The sequence below is a fragment of the Lolium perenne genome, chromosome 7 (assembly GCF_019359855.2).
Source record: "Lolium perenne isolate Kyuss_39 chromosome 7, Kyuss_2.0, whole genome shotgun sequence".
NCBI lineage: Eukaryota > Viridiplantae > Streptophyta > Magnoliopsida > Poales > Poaceae > Lolium > Lolium perenne.
In genome coordinates, this window is record NC_067250.2 from 303,572,244 (window position 1) to 303,587,898 (window position 15,655).

General features: G+C 42.9%; 2 protein-coding genes across 2 annotated transcripts; both read right to left on the minus strand.

The window, feature by feature from the left end:
* Positions 1-422: 422 nt before the first annotated feature.
* Positions 423-1,862, minus strand: LOC127315096 (F-box protein At1g11270-like). The gene has a single exon (XM_051345624.1). The coding sequence runs from the start codon at positions 1,860-1,862 to the stop codon at positions 423-425; it is 1,440 nt and encodes a 479-aa protein (XP_051201584.1).
* A 6,126-nt stretch (positions 1,863-7,988) lies between these two features.
* Positions 7,989-9,428, minus strand: LOC127315095 (F-box protein At1g11270-like). Its single transcript, XM_051345623.1, has one exon. The coding sequence runs from the start codon at positions 9,426-9,428 to the stop codon at positions 7,989-7,991; it is 1,440 nt and encodes a 479-aa protein (XP_051201583.1).
* Positions 9,429-15,655: the final 6,227 nt, after the last annotated feature.

Here is a 15,655-nt window from a genome sequence, read left to right on the forward strand (position 1 = left end):
TTTTTTCAAAATCGAATTAAAGATACAGTAGCGAAGAGTGTCAATTGCTTTATGGATCACACTACAGAACACACCTTAGCTGTACTCAAATACATAGCACAAATTGGCTATTATCTTTAACTGTAAGCATGCAGCTCAAACAAACACACTTTATCTGAATCTGTACTGATGCATTGATACCAATAATTACCTCTTCTTAATCACAAATCTTCAGAGTACTTTCTACTCCATAATGTTCAAAGAACAGTCAGATCATATCTGAACTTCAGAATAACTGAACATGAGAAAACATGCACACCCACGCAAAAATGCGAAAAGTAAACCCCTATGGAACAAATTAAAATGAATTAGGCAGAGCCGAACTAACTCTCAACCACAATCAAATAATGGAAAGTGACTATCCATCTCTACCAGTTTTTGCATCATTCTAGGTCCCCCTGTCCAACGTACCATAGATGTATTGCTATCATTGTGCACCAGCTCCGACAGACGCACATAAGCCTTCTGAGGGTGCGTTCTGGCAAGAGCCGTAGCACCAAGGATAAAGCTTGTGTAGACAACGAGGAGGTCAAGACTATATCCCTTGATAGTTGTCTTCCGGGAGACGCAACATTTTCCTCGTACACCGCTACCTCTAAGAGCCAATTCTTGCGGTCGACCACACTGTCCAAGTCGAGGTGTTTCTGGATGTCACCCGTTAATGGGGTGTATACCCATACATCCTTTGGCGAGTCATTTCGCGCCAGGAGGATGCGACGGCCATTGTCGGTAATAGCGAGTGGAAGGATGTTGATGTTGTAAATGTTGCGATGACTTCTCATTACCCTATTGACCTCCGGCGATGCCATGCCTGCCTCGATTCGGCAGTAGAGATCCCAGGTGGTGCTATGCAGCAGCCAGACATCGTAACGATGCTCATGCCCGGAAGATCCCCCTGAGAAGAGGCACAGCTCCCCGCCAAGCTCTCTCAGACATCTCATCCGCAGAGCCTCGTCATCCATGGCTGCCGGCGGCGACACTGTCCCGAAGGTCTCTTGGCTCATGGAGAACGAGATGATCATGATCTTCTCCTGACGTCGGAAGTAGCCTCTGCGGAGGTCGTGTTTCCGGTAGCCTAGCCAGTATACCTGCCCTTGCGCAAACACGCTCGGTCTGCACGGTTCCACCCAACCCGCCGGCCTGGAAGTCACCGGTCGCCACGAACCGGCGGCGGAGTCGTCCTCATCGCGGGCGTTCACCACGTAGACCTCGCATCCCATGGAAGCGGGGCGCCCCTCGCTGTCGCTGCCGCGGTAGTAGACGCGCACGACCTTGTGTCTCCTGGTGGGCGCGTCGTAGCCGAGCCCTAGGCTCGCGTACTTATGCGAAAGCTCGCGGGGACTCCGGCAGCCCGTGGTCCGGCCCTCCGGGAGCGCTCTCGTCTTCCCTGTGGACGGGTTGCACACGAAGTGGATCCCCGTGGGCACCAGCTCGAGGAGGACGAGGCCGCGACAGCGCGTCGCGGCGAGGCTCGGGTGCTCGGGCCCGGGCGCCGGAGGCGTAGTCTCGTCCCAGAACACCGTGACGCATCGCGGGAACCAGTCGATCGTGACGGCCATAGGGAAGACGGCAATGGGCGGCGGCGCGCACGACTTCGCTTCTTCGTCGACCTCGCCGTGGGATTCGTTCTGGATGCGGAAGATCTTGGGACGCCCGCCGTGGAGGGCGTGGTAGCGGTCGATGTAGTGGTCGGAGGAGAGCGTGGCCGCCCAGGCACGGGAGAGGCAGCGGAGCCCGAGCACGGACTTGGCCGGTAGCCGGGGCAAGATCTCGTCGGAGATGATCTCGTCGGGGAGGAGCGGGCATCGGCGTGTGGAAGCCATGCAGAGCGCGCGGCTGCCTACCAGAAATGAGATCTTACCAGAAATCCTAAACCTACGACGTATGGACGGCGAGATAGATACCTGAGCAGTTGCGTGGGACGCGCCGTGATCATGCGCATGTTCTAGAACGCGTGGAGAGATTTGGACATTTGTTTTGGGAAGCTCGAATCTTTTTCGTTTTTTTCTTTCGTGTCGTGCGGCGTTAGGATTATAAAAGTTTTCCTTATGTTGACTATATAGGGTCTCTCTGTGTATTTCTAGATCATCAATTTTGCTGAGATTTTCCTATGTCTCAGTTGACCCGAGAACCATTGGATCTGTCTCTGAGATTCGTGCAATCTGTGGACGGTAACAGAAAATATTATAAGGGGACGCGACAACAGTACAATATGATACATACTCGCTAATACACATATATATCGTCCACTACACTTATTTTGTTTCATTTTGTACAAATAGCAAAGTAGACGGCATCTATGCTTATAATATTTTCTTATGCCTTCTTTCTGATTATTTATATTATTTGTCCATTTTTATTTGATATTCATGAATAAAAGTGCAAACTATACTATGTATTTTATAGTTTTATTTTTTATGTTGGTTGTATTTTCCTATTTTTTAAAAAAATTATATAGATTCCATCGGGTTTTTAATATGAGTTACACTTTTTCTCAAGAAATGTGCAACTAGCAACCAATTATTGATACTAGTTACCTTTTCTAAATAAATATGTAATTACATGTTTTTTTTAATATGAGTTGCATTTTCCTCAAAAAATGTGCAACTAGAAACCTATTTTTAATATGAGTTGCACTTTTTCTCAAGAAATATGCAACTAGCAGTCTATATTCAATGTGAGTTGCATTTTTCGAAGAAATATGCAACTCCATCTGATTTTAACACAAGTTGCATTTTTTCTCCGGAAATGTGCAATTAGCTACCGTTATTGATATGAGTTGCACTTTTCTAACAAAAATGTGCAACTACAAGCTTTTTTTATATGAGTTGCACTTTTCTCAATAATTGTGCAATTAGAAACCTATTTTTAATATGAGTTGCACTTTTTCTCAAGAAATATGCAACTGGCAGCCTATGTTCAATGTGAGTTGCACTTTTCGAAAAAATGTACAACTCCATCTAGTTTTAATATGAGTTATATTTTTCTCAAAAAATATGCAACTAGCTACCAGGTATTAATGCGAGTTACACTTTTCTAAAGAAATGTATAACTAGAAGTTTTTTTATATGAGTTGTACTTTTCTCAAGAAATGTGCAACTAGCAACCGATTTTTAATATGAGTTGCACTTTTCTCAAGAAATGTGTAACTAGCATATTTTTTTGTTTTCATAGTTTTGTCCACTTTTGCTCTTTCTTAGATTTTAAATGGCTGACTATCTTCAATTAAATTTGTGAAAAGGTCTAAAGCACATTTACTTTTATTATTTTTGATGAAGTTCATTTAATATCTTAAGGAGCAGCAGTAGTACTAGGCTAAGTGAAATCTAAACTATTGTTAATTACCTTTGTATAAATTTAAAATGGATATTGTTTAATTTGCAGCTAGCTAGCTAGCACAAGATGCGTGCACATGCTGTTGTGCATGCTCCATCTCTGCATGTCCGTCAATTGTGAAGTGGCCTGATGATGATAGGGCGTCGACTGAGACAAACTAAAATCTCAGTCAACTGTTACCCAGTTGCTCCCTAATATTAAATATACAACATGCGAATAATATCATTAGAAAGTAACACATCTTAATTTTTTAATGATACATGTTTACAACCTAGCTAGAGAAACGTGACCTAAACCTAGACGGAATGTACTATGCTCAATTACTACTGATTAATGGTTCAGTACAAGTTAGAGCATCTCTAGCAGCTTTTGTAAAAATGGTAACCGCTTAAAAGGTTTCGTTCGAAAAGTGGTTCATAACAGATTCAATAAAACTTGGTTGATCCGTAATATTTTTAAAGGCCACCTTGAACCCATCGCTATAGAGGTTTCGGGGGGCGGGGGTGAGGTGAGGGGAAGAAAAGGAGTGAGGAAAAAAGAGAGAAAGAAAAATAAAAATACCTTTTGTAGTCTAATTTTTGTTACTTTTTTTTGAGCGTATCTAATTTTTGTTACTTGATCGTACAAACGTTTACAACGTCCTTATAGACGTTTTAAGGGCCCAATTTTACGAGAGATCTGCTAGATATGCTCTTCAAAAAAGGGTATGAATTAAAATTTCTACGACATCCTGGACACGTCGACGAGCAAGCTCTTCCGGCAGGTCAATTTTATACTCCCTTTGTTTCCATTTAATTTGCGTCGTACGATTTGTCATAGTCAATTTTCGCAAACTTTAATCAAAATAGAAGTAAGAATATCAAAATCCATAATACCAAATATAGATAGTATGAATTATACTTTATAACGATTCTAATACAATAATATTTTAGTAGTTCTATGCAAAAACACATTATCTAAAATATACCAGAGAGAGAATTTTGATGTGTGTTTAGTATCAGGTGAAAGGATAAACCTCGGTGATCAGATGTATATGTGAGCACACATTATATATCCAATACGTGTCTAACCCCTTTAGGTAAGATGTTAAACTGAGCGACCCCGGGTGTCTCTGCGCTGGCTCGTACACTGTATATTCAGTCTTGAAGTAGTTTATTGCTCACCACGTGTCGATGGAGGGAAGCTAAATTCCAAGCGTACAGTGCTCACGTGAAGTACCAAAGCAGCAAACAGCGAACATTTAACCATGCAAACAGTAAACAGCAGACGTCAGCGTTTTTTTTTCCTCTCTTGGCTGGCCATGCGATTTGGTTTTGCTTCAGGGTGTACCATAGGTTCTAGTAGCAAACAGCAAACAACAAACGTGAAAGAGCAAACAGCTAGTACCATGGTTATAGACAGGCCTCGATGAGTCGATGGGTTTTGGCTTAGAGTAGTTTGTTTCATTGCTAGCTCATCCCGCATGGTCCAGAAAAGTGGACAACATGCAGAAGAGGTAGATTCGACGCTGTTTTATTGCTGTAAGCATCTCAGCTCCGCGGTGAGAATCTGAAAGTAAATCGAATGATAGAGAGTTCGTGCACACCTATACACATGATCACTAAATCCTCTCTCATCAGGTGAATAGCTTATATACGATGTTCTTTTTTTTTACCGAAAGTGGGAAAAACGCAACGTCGTTGGGCGAAATTTCTCTCGAGCGACGACTCTCGCGGACAAAATAGCCCAAACACGAATGTGTCATTAAGCCGTCTTAATGCTTTGGTGTGATGGTTTTTAATAAAATGTTAGGTTAGATTAAGGCAGCCCTTTTACTTGGGTCCCACTCATTTTCTGCGGAATTCATCACCATAACTTTTGCTCGTGCCCGGCCACCGTCCCTTATTCTTCTCCGACGGCAGCACCGTCCAGTTCATCCTTCCATCCTCGGCATCAACCCTCTCGTTGGTGAGTCTCGATTTGTGAGCTTGTTGCCTCCGCCGATTTGTGACCCAAATTGCCGTGGGCGGGTGGGATGAACAAGGGGCTACGAGATGGATCTGCCAAAGAGTACTTCCAATAGGCAAATGCATCTTTTTTGACTAAATGATTCTAATTAGATTCCGCTAGCTCACACTGTCACGGCCTTTCAAAACAGGTGTGATGCTGAGCAGCAAAATTTTCAATTCAATGTCAAGTTCTTTCCATCTCAAGCGAAACTAGATGATGGTAGCGTGCATAACATCGAGAGTGGTACATTTATGAGTTGGGAGGTTGTATTTGCAGAGATCGGCCAACAAGAGCTGAGAAAATAAAAGAGCAAGTCATGAAGAATGTGGTGAAAAAAATTGGGCAGAATCTTCTTTGTGGTCCAAAGCAAGAAGTTGCATTGTTACGGTTTCAAAATTGGAAGGGCGGGTATTTAAGAATTGAGAATGGAGAAGATAAAGTTCATGAAGTTGATCGGTGAGATCACTGGACCAGCAAAGGGGTTACTTTTCATGGAGAGCTCGTTGATATGAAATATGATTTCAAGGTTGGATATGTGCCCTCAAATTTTTGGCTTTGCAACTGTCAGATGGGCTTTAAAGAGGAAGATTGTTTTTATACGTACTGAAGTGTGATAGTATTAATAGATGGGGTTGATGGTGATGCTAGCTTGCATTTGTGTTAATTGGAATTTAGTAGAGTTAGATGAACCTACTGATTTTGTTATAGCACCAATGGCAGACGCTAAAATGGATTAAAAAATTTTGGCATTCCAGTAGATGATAGAGATAAGAAGGAGATTGATGAAGCTAATTAGGCTGATGATGTTAACTTACATTTTTTTTGAAAATGTGGATAGGGAGTTGATACAAAATGTTGCAGATAATGCACATTATGATGAGATGGTAACTGTGTAACAAGGAAAACTCTATTATTGTAGTCGGGAAGCTGTTTCTAAATTAACATGTGTGAGTTTAGGATGTGTTTCAATACTTATGCAATAAAAAGGAGTTTGATGAAGATATCAAGTGGACTAATCAAAAGAAGATACAGTTGACGGAATCTCAACTTAACATACGGCGCCACGTCAGATGGTTTTTGCCGTGTGCATCCAAATAGAGAACACGGAAAATATTCAAACATTCGCCGTGTGCCATCTTTGCCGTGTTCTTTTTGATCTGGCACACGGCAAAGACACCTTTGCCGTGTTCCTTCCTCTTTTGCACACGGCGAAGGTTTCGCGCCAAAATACCGCCGACATACTACTTCGCGCGGGAAAAGTTGGCGGGAGGGGAGGGGTGTGCGCAGGAGAAGGATCTTTGCCGTGTGTCCGTTAGGGACACACGGCAAAGGCACATCGTTATGACGGCGTCGTCTTGAGAACTCCATCGGGACACGTGGCGCAGCCTTTGCCGTGCCGCCAACCTTTGCCGTGTGTCCTGGCCGAAGTTCGCCGTGTTCAACTCTTTGCCGTGTTCTTTTTCGGACCTTTACCGTGGTTCTTTTTTTGCCGTGTTCTTTTTGAGATGTTGCCGTGTTTTAAATCTTTGCCGTGTTCTTTCTCCTTGGAACACGGCAAAGCTAGTAATTGCCGTGTTCCGAGGCTCTTGGCACACGGCAAAGGTTCCCGTAGTGACATGACCATGACACCCAAGTACTGCAATTTAACTACTGTATTTGTATTTGTTCAGTAGGTTATTGAATTTTATGTACTGCAATTTACTCCAAGTCTAAGTGCTGATGGTAAAAGCACTCAGGTTAGTTGAAAACAAGGTGCCCTATGCTTAGAGCAAGTTCAGAGCAAGCACAAGTATTCTAACAGTTTATGCTACAGAGAGGAGACAACAGCTCAGGATATTAAAACACCATGAGCGCCTCCTTGTGGTAGCAGCCCTCCTGCTGCGGGTTTGGTCGAAGGAGCAACGGGCGTCGGGCCAGCCCGGGCAGGAGTCTGAAGGCGCTGGAGACGGACTGACGGAGACAGAGTGTTGCCCAGGTCGACAAGGAGAAGCTGGATCCAGACCCAACAATGAGAAACGGTCATGACAAGATCATAAGTCATCCTTTAAGTTGAAGATCACACTGTAATGCAGGAAACTTTGATTTCAGTACTCAATTTTCTGATCAGTGGTGCATGTGTATATACTCCACATCAACAATTAACAATGCAATAACCGAAACAGTGGTTGTTTTCAAGTTTTTCTTGAGTTGTGCTCAAGATTATTTTTTCAAAATCGAATTAAAGATACAGTAGCGAAGAGTGTCAATTGCTTTATGGATCACACTACAGAACACACCTTAGCTGTACTCAAATACATAGCACAAATTGGCTATTATCTTTAACTGTAAGCATGCAGCTCAAACAAACACACTTTATCTGAATCTGTACTGATGCATTGATACCAATAATTACCTCTTCTTAATCACAAATCTTCAGAGTACTTTCTACTCCATAATGTTCAAAGAACAGTCAGATCATATCTGAACTTCAGAATAACTGAACATGAGAAAACATGCACACCCACGCAAAAATGCGAAAAGTAAACCCCTATGGAACAAATTAAAATGAATTAGGCAGAGCCAAACTAACTCTCAACCACAATCAAATAATGGAAAGTGACTATCCATCTCTACCAGTTTTTGCATCATTCTAGGTCCCCCTGTCCAACGTACCATAGATGTATTGCTATCATTGTGCACCAGCTCCGACAGACGCACATAAGCCTTCTGAGGGTGCGTTCTGGCAAGAGCCGTAGCACCAAGGATAAAGCTTGTGTAGACAACGAGGAGGTCAAGACTATATCCCTTGATAGTTGTCTTCCGGGAGACGCAACATTTTCCTCGTACACCGCTACCTCTAAGAGCCAATTCTTGCGGTCGACCACACTGTCCAAGTCGAGGTGTTTCTGGATGTCACCCGTTAATGGGGTGTATACCCATACATCCTTTGGCGAGTCATTTCGCGCCAGGAGGATGCGACGGCCATTGTCGGTAATAGCGAGTGGAAGGATGTTGATGTTGTAAATGTTGCGATGACTTCTCATTACCCTATTGACCTCCGGCGATGCCATGCCTGCCTCGATTCGGCAGTAGAGATCCCAGGTGGTGCTATGCAGCAGCCAGACATCGTAACGATGCTCATGCCCGGAAGATCCCCCTGAGAAGAGGCACAGCTCCCCGCCAAGCTCTGTCAGACATCTCATCCGCAGAGCCTCGTCATCCATGGCTGCCGGCGGCGACACTGTCCCGAAGGTCTCTTGGCTCATGGAGAACGAGATGATCATGATCTTCTCCTGACGTCGGAAGTAGCCTCTGCGGAGGTCGTGTTTCCGGTAGCCTAGCCAGTATACCTGCCCTTGCGCAAACACGCTCGGTCTGCACGGTTCCACCCAACCCGCCGGCCTGGAAGTCACCGGTCGCCACGAACCGGCGGCGGAGTCGTCCTCATCGCGGGCGTTCACCACGTAGACCTCGCATCCCATGGAAGCGGGGCGCCCCTCGCTGTCGCTGCCGCGGTAGTAGACGCGCACGACCTTGTGTCTCCTGGTGGGCGCGTCGTAGCCGAGCCCTAGGCTCGCGTACTTATGCGAAAGCTCGCGGGGACTCCGGCAGCCCGTGGTCCGGCCCTCCGGGAGCGCTCTCGTCTTCCCTGTGGACGGGTTGCACACGAAGTGGATCCCCGTGGGCACCAGCTCGAGGAGGACGAGGCCGCGACAGCGCGTCGCGGCGAGGCTCGGGTGCTCGGGCCCGGGCGCCGGAGGCGTAGTCTCGTCCCAGAACACCGTGACGCATCGCGGGAACCAGTCGATCGTGACGGCCATAGGGAAGACGGCAATGGGCGGCGGCGCGCACGACTTCGCTTCTTCGTCGACCTCGCCGTGGGATTCGTTCTGGATGCGGAAGATCTTGGGACGCCCGCCGTGGAGGGCGTGGTAGCGGTCGATGTAGTGGTCGGAGGAGAGCGTGGCCGCCCAGGCACGGGAGAGGCAGCGGAGCCCGAGCACGGACTTGGCCGGTAGCCGGGGCAAGATCTCGTCGGAGATGATCTCGTCGGGGAGGAGCGGGCATCGGCGTGTGGAAGCCATGCAGAGCGCGCGGCTGCCTACCAGAAATGAGATCTTACCAGAAATCCTAAACCTACGACGTATGGACGGCGAGATAGATACCTGAGCAGTTGCGTGGGACGCGCCGTGATCATGCGCATGTTCTAGAACGCGTGGAGAGATTTGGACATTTGTTTTGGGAAGCTCGAATCTTTTTCGTTTTTTTCTTTCGTGTCGTGCGGCGTTAGGATTATAAAAGTTTTCCTTATGTTGACTATATAGGGTCTCTCTGTGTATTTCTAGATCATCAATTTTGCTGAGATTTTCCTATGTCTCAGTTGACCCGAGAACCATTGGATCTGTCTCTGAGATTCGTGCAATCTGTGGACGGTAACAGAAAATATTATAAGGGGACGCGACAACAGTACAATATGATACATACTCGCTAATACACATATATATCGTCCACTACACTTATTTTGTTTCATTTTGTACAAATAGCAAAGTAGACGGCATCTATGCTTATAATATTTTCTTATGCCTTCTTTCTGATTATTTATATTATTTGTCCATTTTTATTTGATATTCATGAATAAAAGTGCAAACTATACTATGTATTTTATAGTTTTATTTTTTATGTTGGTTGTATTTTCCTATTTTTTAAAAAAATTATATAGATTCCATCGGGTTTTTAATATGAGTTACACTTTTTCTCAAGAAATGTGCAACTAGCAACCAATTATTGATACTAGTTACCTTTTCTAAATAAATATGTAATTACATGTTTTTTTTAATATGAGTTGCATTTTCCTCAAAAAATGTGCAACTAGAAACCTATTTTTAATATGAGTTGCACTTTTTCTCAAGAAATATGCAACTAGCAGTCTATATTCAATGTGAGTTGCATTTTTCGAAGAAATATGCAACTCCATCTGATTTTAACACAAGTTGCATTTTTTCTCCGGAAATGTGCAATTAGCTACCGTTATTGATATGAGTTGCACTTTTCTAACAAAAATGTGCAACTACAAGCTTTTTTTATATGAGTTGCACTTTTCTCAATAATTGTGCAATTAGAAACCTATTTTTAATATGAGTTGCACTTTTTCTCAAGAAATATGCAACTGGCAGCCTATGTTCAATGTGAGTTGCACTTTTCGAAAAAATGTACAACTCCATCTAGTTTTAATATGAGTTATATTTTTCTCAAAAAATATGCAACTAGCTACCAGGTATTAATGCGAGTTACACTTTTCTAAAGAAATGTATAACTAGAAGTTTTTTTATATGAGTTGTACTTTTCTCAAGAAATGTGCAACTAGCAACCGATTTTTAATATGAGTTGCACTTTTCTCAAGAAATGTGTAACTAGCATATTTTTTTTGTTTTCATAGTTTTGTCCACTTTTGCTCTTTCTTAGATTTTAAATGGCTGACTATCTTCAATTAAATTTGTGAAAAGGTCTAAAGCACATTTACTTTTATTATTTTTGATGAAGTTCATTTAATATCTTAAGGAGCAGCAGTAGTACTAGGCTAAGTGAAATCTAAACTATTGTTAATTACCTTTGTATAAATTTAAAATGGATATTGTTTAATTTGCAGCTAGCTAGCTAGCACAAGATGCGTGCACATGCTGTTGTGCATGCTCCATCTCTGCATGTCCGTCAATTGTGAAGTGGCCTGATGATGATAGGGCGTCGACTGAGACAAACTAAAATCTCAGTCAACTGTTACCCAGTTGCTCCCTAATATTAAATATACAACATGCGAATAATATCATTAGAAAGTAACACATCTTAATTTTTTAATGATACATGTTTACAACCTAGCTAGAGAAACGTGACCTAAACCTAGACGGAATGTACTATGCTCAATTACTACTGATTAATGGTTCAGTACAAGTTAGAGCATCTCTAGCAGCTTTTGTAAAAATGGTAACCGCTTAAAAGGTTTCGTTCGAAAAGTGGTTCATAACAGATTCAATAAAACTTGGTTGATCCGTAATATTTTTAAAGGCCACCTTGAACCCATCGCTATAGAGGTTTCGGGGGGCGGGGGTGAGGTGAGGGGAAGAAAAGGAGTGAGGAAAAAAGAGAGAAAGAAAAATAAAAATACCTTTTGTAGTCTAATTTTTGTTACTTTTTTTTGAGCGTATCTAATTTTTGTTACTTGATCGTACAAAACGTTTACAACGTCCTTATAGACGTTTTAAGGGCCCAATTTTACGAGAGATCTGCTAGATATGCTCTTCAAAAAAGGGTATGAATTAAAATTTCTACGACATCCTGGACACGTCGACGAGCAAGCTCTTCCGGCAGGTCAATTTTATACTCCCTTTGTTTCCATTTAATTTGCGTCGTACGATTTGTCATAGTCAATTTTCGCAAACTTTAATCAAAATAGAAGTAAGAATATCAAAATCCATAATACCAAATATAGATAGTATGAATTATACTTTATAACGATTCTAATACAATAATATTTTAGTAGTTCTATGCAAAAACACATTATCTAAAATATACCAGAGAGAGAATTTTGATGTGTGTTTAGTATCAGGTGAAAGGATAAACCTCGGTGATCAGATGTATATGTGAGCACACATTATATATCCAATACGTGTCTAACCCCTTTAGGTAAGATGTTAAACTGAGCGACCCCGGGTGTCTCTGCGCTGGCTCGTACACTGTATATTCAGTCTTGAAGTAGTTTATTGCTCACCACGTGTCGATGGAGGGAAGCTAAATTCCAAGCGTACAGTGCTCACGTGAAGTACCAAAGCAGCAAACAGCGAACATTTAACCATGCAAACAGTAAACAGCAGACGTCAGCGTTTTTTTTTCCTCTCTTGGCTGGCCATGCGATTTGGTTTTGCTTCAGGGTGTACCATAGGTTCTAGTAGCAAACAGCAAACAACAAACGTGAAAGAGCAAACAGCTAGTACCATGGTTATAGACAGGCCTCGATGAGTCGATGGGTTTTGGCTTAGAGTAGTTTGTTTCATTGCTAGCTCATCCCGCATGGTCCAGAAAAGTGGACAACATGCAGAAGAGGTAGATTCGACGCTGTTTTATTGCTGTAAGCATCTCAGCTCCGCGGTGAGAATCTGAAAGTAAATCGAATGATAGAGAGTTCGTGCACACCTATACACATGATCACTAAATCCTCTCTCATCAGGTGAATAGCTTATATACGATGTTCTTTTTTTTTTACCGAAAGTGGGAAAAACGCAACGTCGTTGGGCGAAATTTCTCTCGAGCGACGACTCTCGCGGACAAAATAGCCCAAACACGAATGTGTCATTAAGCCGTCTTAATGCTTTGGTGTGATGGTTTTTAATAAAATGTTAGGTTAGATTAAGGCAGCCCTTTTACTTGGGTCCCACTCATTTTCTGCGGAATTCATCACCATAACTTTTGCTCGTGCCCGGCCACCGTCCCTTATTCTTCTCCGACGGCAGCACCGTCCAGTTCATCCTTCCATCCTCGGCATCAACCCTCTCGTTGGTGAGTCTCGATTTGTGAGCTTGTTGCCTCCGCCGATTTGTGACCCAAATTGCCGTGGGCGGGTGGGATGAACAAGGGGCTACGAGATGGATCTGCCAAAGAGTACTTCCAATAGGCAAATGCATCTTTTTTGACTAAATGATTCTAATTAGATTCCGCTAGCTCACACTGTCACGGCCTTTCAAAACAGGTGTGATGCTGAGCAGCAAAATTTTCAATTCAATGTCAAGTTCTTTCCATCTCAAGCGAAACTAGATGATGGTAGCGTGCATAACATCGAGAGTGGTACATTTATGAGTTGGGAGGTTGTATTTGCAGAGATCGGCCAACAAGAGCTGAGAAAATAAAAGAGCAAGTCATGAAGAATGTGGTGAAAAAAATTGGGCAGAATCTTCTTTGTGGTCCAAAGCAAGAAGTTGCATTGTTACGGTTTCAAAATTGGAAGGGCGGGTATTTAAGAATTGAGAATGGAGAAGATAAAGTTCATGAAGTTGATCGGTGAGATCACTGGACCAGCAAAGGGGTTACTTTTCATGGAGAGCTCGTTGATATGAAATATGATTTCAAGGTTGGATATGTGCCCTCAAATTTTTGGCTTTGCAACTGTCAGATGGGCTTTAAAGAGGAAGATTGTTTTTATACGTACTGAAGTGTGATAGTATTAATAGATGGGGTTGATGGTGATGCTAGCTTGCATTTGTGTTAATTGGAATTTAGTAGAGTTAGATGAACCTACTGATTTTGTTATAGCACCAATGGCAGACGCTAAAATGGATTAAAAAATTTTGGCATTCCAGTAGATGATAGAGATAAGAAGGAGATTGATGAAGCTAATTAGGCTGATGATGTTAACTTACATTTTTTTTGAAAATGTGGATAGGGAGTTGATACAAAATGTTGCAGATAATGCACATTATGATGAGATGGTAACTGTGTAACAAGGAAAACTCTATTATTGTAGTCGGGAAGCTGTTTCTAAATTAACATGTGTGAGTTTAGGATGTGTTTCAATACTTATGCAATAAAAAGGAGTTTGATGAAGATATCAAGTGGACTAATCAAAAGAAGTTCTATAATAGGTTTAGAGGTTTTAATGGGGGTGCGAAGCCTTGTAAGTGGAACATTTTTGCTAGATGCTAACCTGATGGAAGTACCATTAGGGTTAATCAAATCCATTTTAAACATACTTGCATTACTAGTTCACGGAGATTATCAACAACGACATCAAAATTTTGGATTGCAGAAAAAATCACTCCAATTTAGGCAAGACACAAAACACTACTACAAACAAGCTAAAAAAGACTTGAAAAAAGGACTTCTCAATCAAGGTGAATTATACCATAGTGTAGAAGTAAAAAAAAAGGGTAATGAAAGAATTATATGGTGATTGGGCAAATACTTTTAGGGTGTTGTATAGATTCAAAGCAGAGGTGGAGGAGAGGTCACCAGGTAGTGTTGCGAAGATAGATACTGAGGTAACAAGTGATAGAAAGGTGGCTTTAAAGCCTTGCATCAATGGCTTCAAAGCAGGATGTCGTCCAATAGACTCCTCATTTTTGACTAGAAAGTGGAATTGTCAGTTGGCAACATGCAATGCTCTAGATGAACATAACTGGATATTTCCTGTTGCTATTGGAATATTTCAATCAGAGAAACATGCTTCATGACCATGGTTTATGATGCAATTGAAAAAAGGCTTTGGGCCAGTGTCACTGATACGTCTCCGACGTATCGATAATTTCTTATGTTCCATGCCACATTATTGATGTTATCTACATGTTTTATGCACACTTTATGTCATATTCGTGCATTTTCTGGAACTAACCTATTAACAAGATGCCGAAGTGCCGATTCTGTTTTTGCTGTTTTTGGTTTCAGAAATCCTAGTAAGGAAATATTCTCGGAATTGGACGAAATCAAAGCCCGGGGGCCTATTTTCTCACGAAGCTTCCGGAAGTCCGAAGGAGAGACGAAGAGGGGCCACGGAGGGGCCACACTATAGGCGGCGCGGCCCCCTTGGCCGCGCCGGCCTGTAGTGTGGGGCCCCCGTGCCGCCTCTTGACCTGCCCTTCCGCCTATAAAAAGTCTCCGTGACGAAACCCCCAGTACCGAGAGCCACGATACGGAAAACCTTCCAGAGACGCCGCCGCCGCTGATCCCATCTCGGGGGATCCAGGAGATCGCCTCCGGCACCCTGCCGGAGAGGGGAATCATCTCCCGGAGGACTCTACGCCGCCATGGTCGCCTCCGGTGTGATGTGTGAGTAGTCTACCCCTGGACTATGGGTCCATAGCAGTAGCTAGATGGTTGTCTTCTCCCCATTGTGCTATCATTGTCGGATCTTGTGAGCTGCCTAACATGATCAAGATCATCTATCTGTAATTCTATATGTTGCGTTTGTTGGGATCCGATGAATAGAGAATACTTGTTATGTTGATTATCAAAGTTATGCTATGTGTTGTTTATGATCTTGCATGCTCTCCGTTGCTAGTAGATGCTCTGGCCAAGTAGATGCTTGTAACTCCAAGAGGGAGTACTTATGCTCGATAGTGGGTTCATGCCTGCATTGACACCTGGGACAGTGACAGAAAGTTCTAAGGTTGTGTTGTGCTGTTGCCACTAGGGATAAAACATTAGTGCTATGTTCAAGGATGTAGTCACTAGTTACATTACGCACCATACTTAATACAATTGTCTGTTGTTTGCAACTTAATACTGGAGGGGGTTCGGATGATAACCTGAAGGTGGACTTTTTAGGCATAGA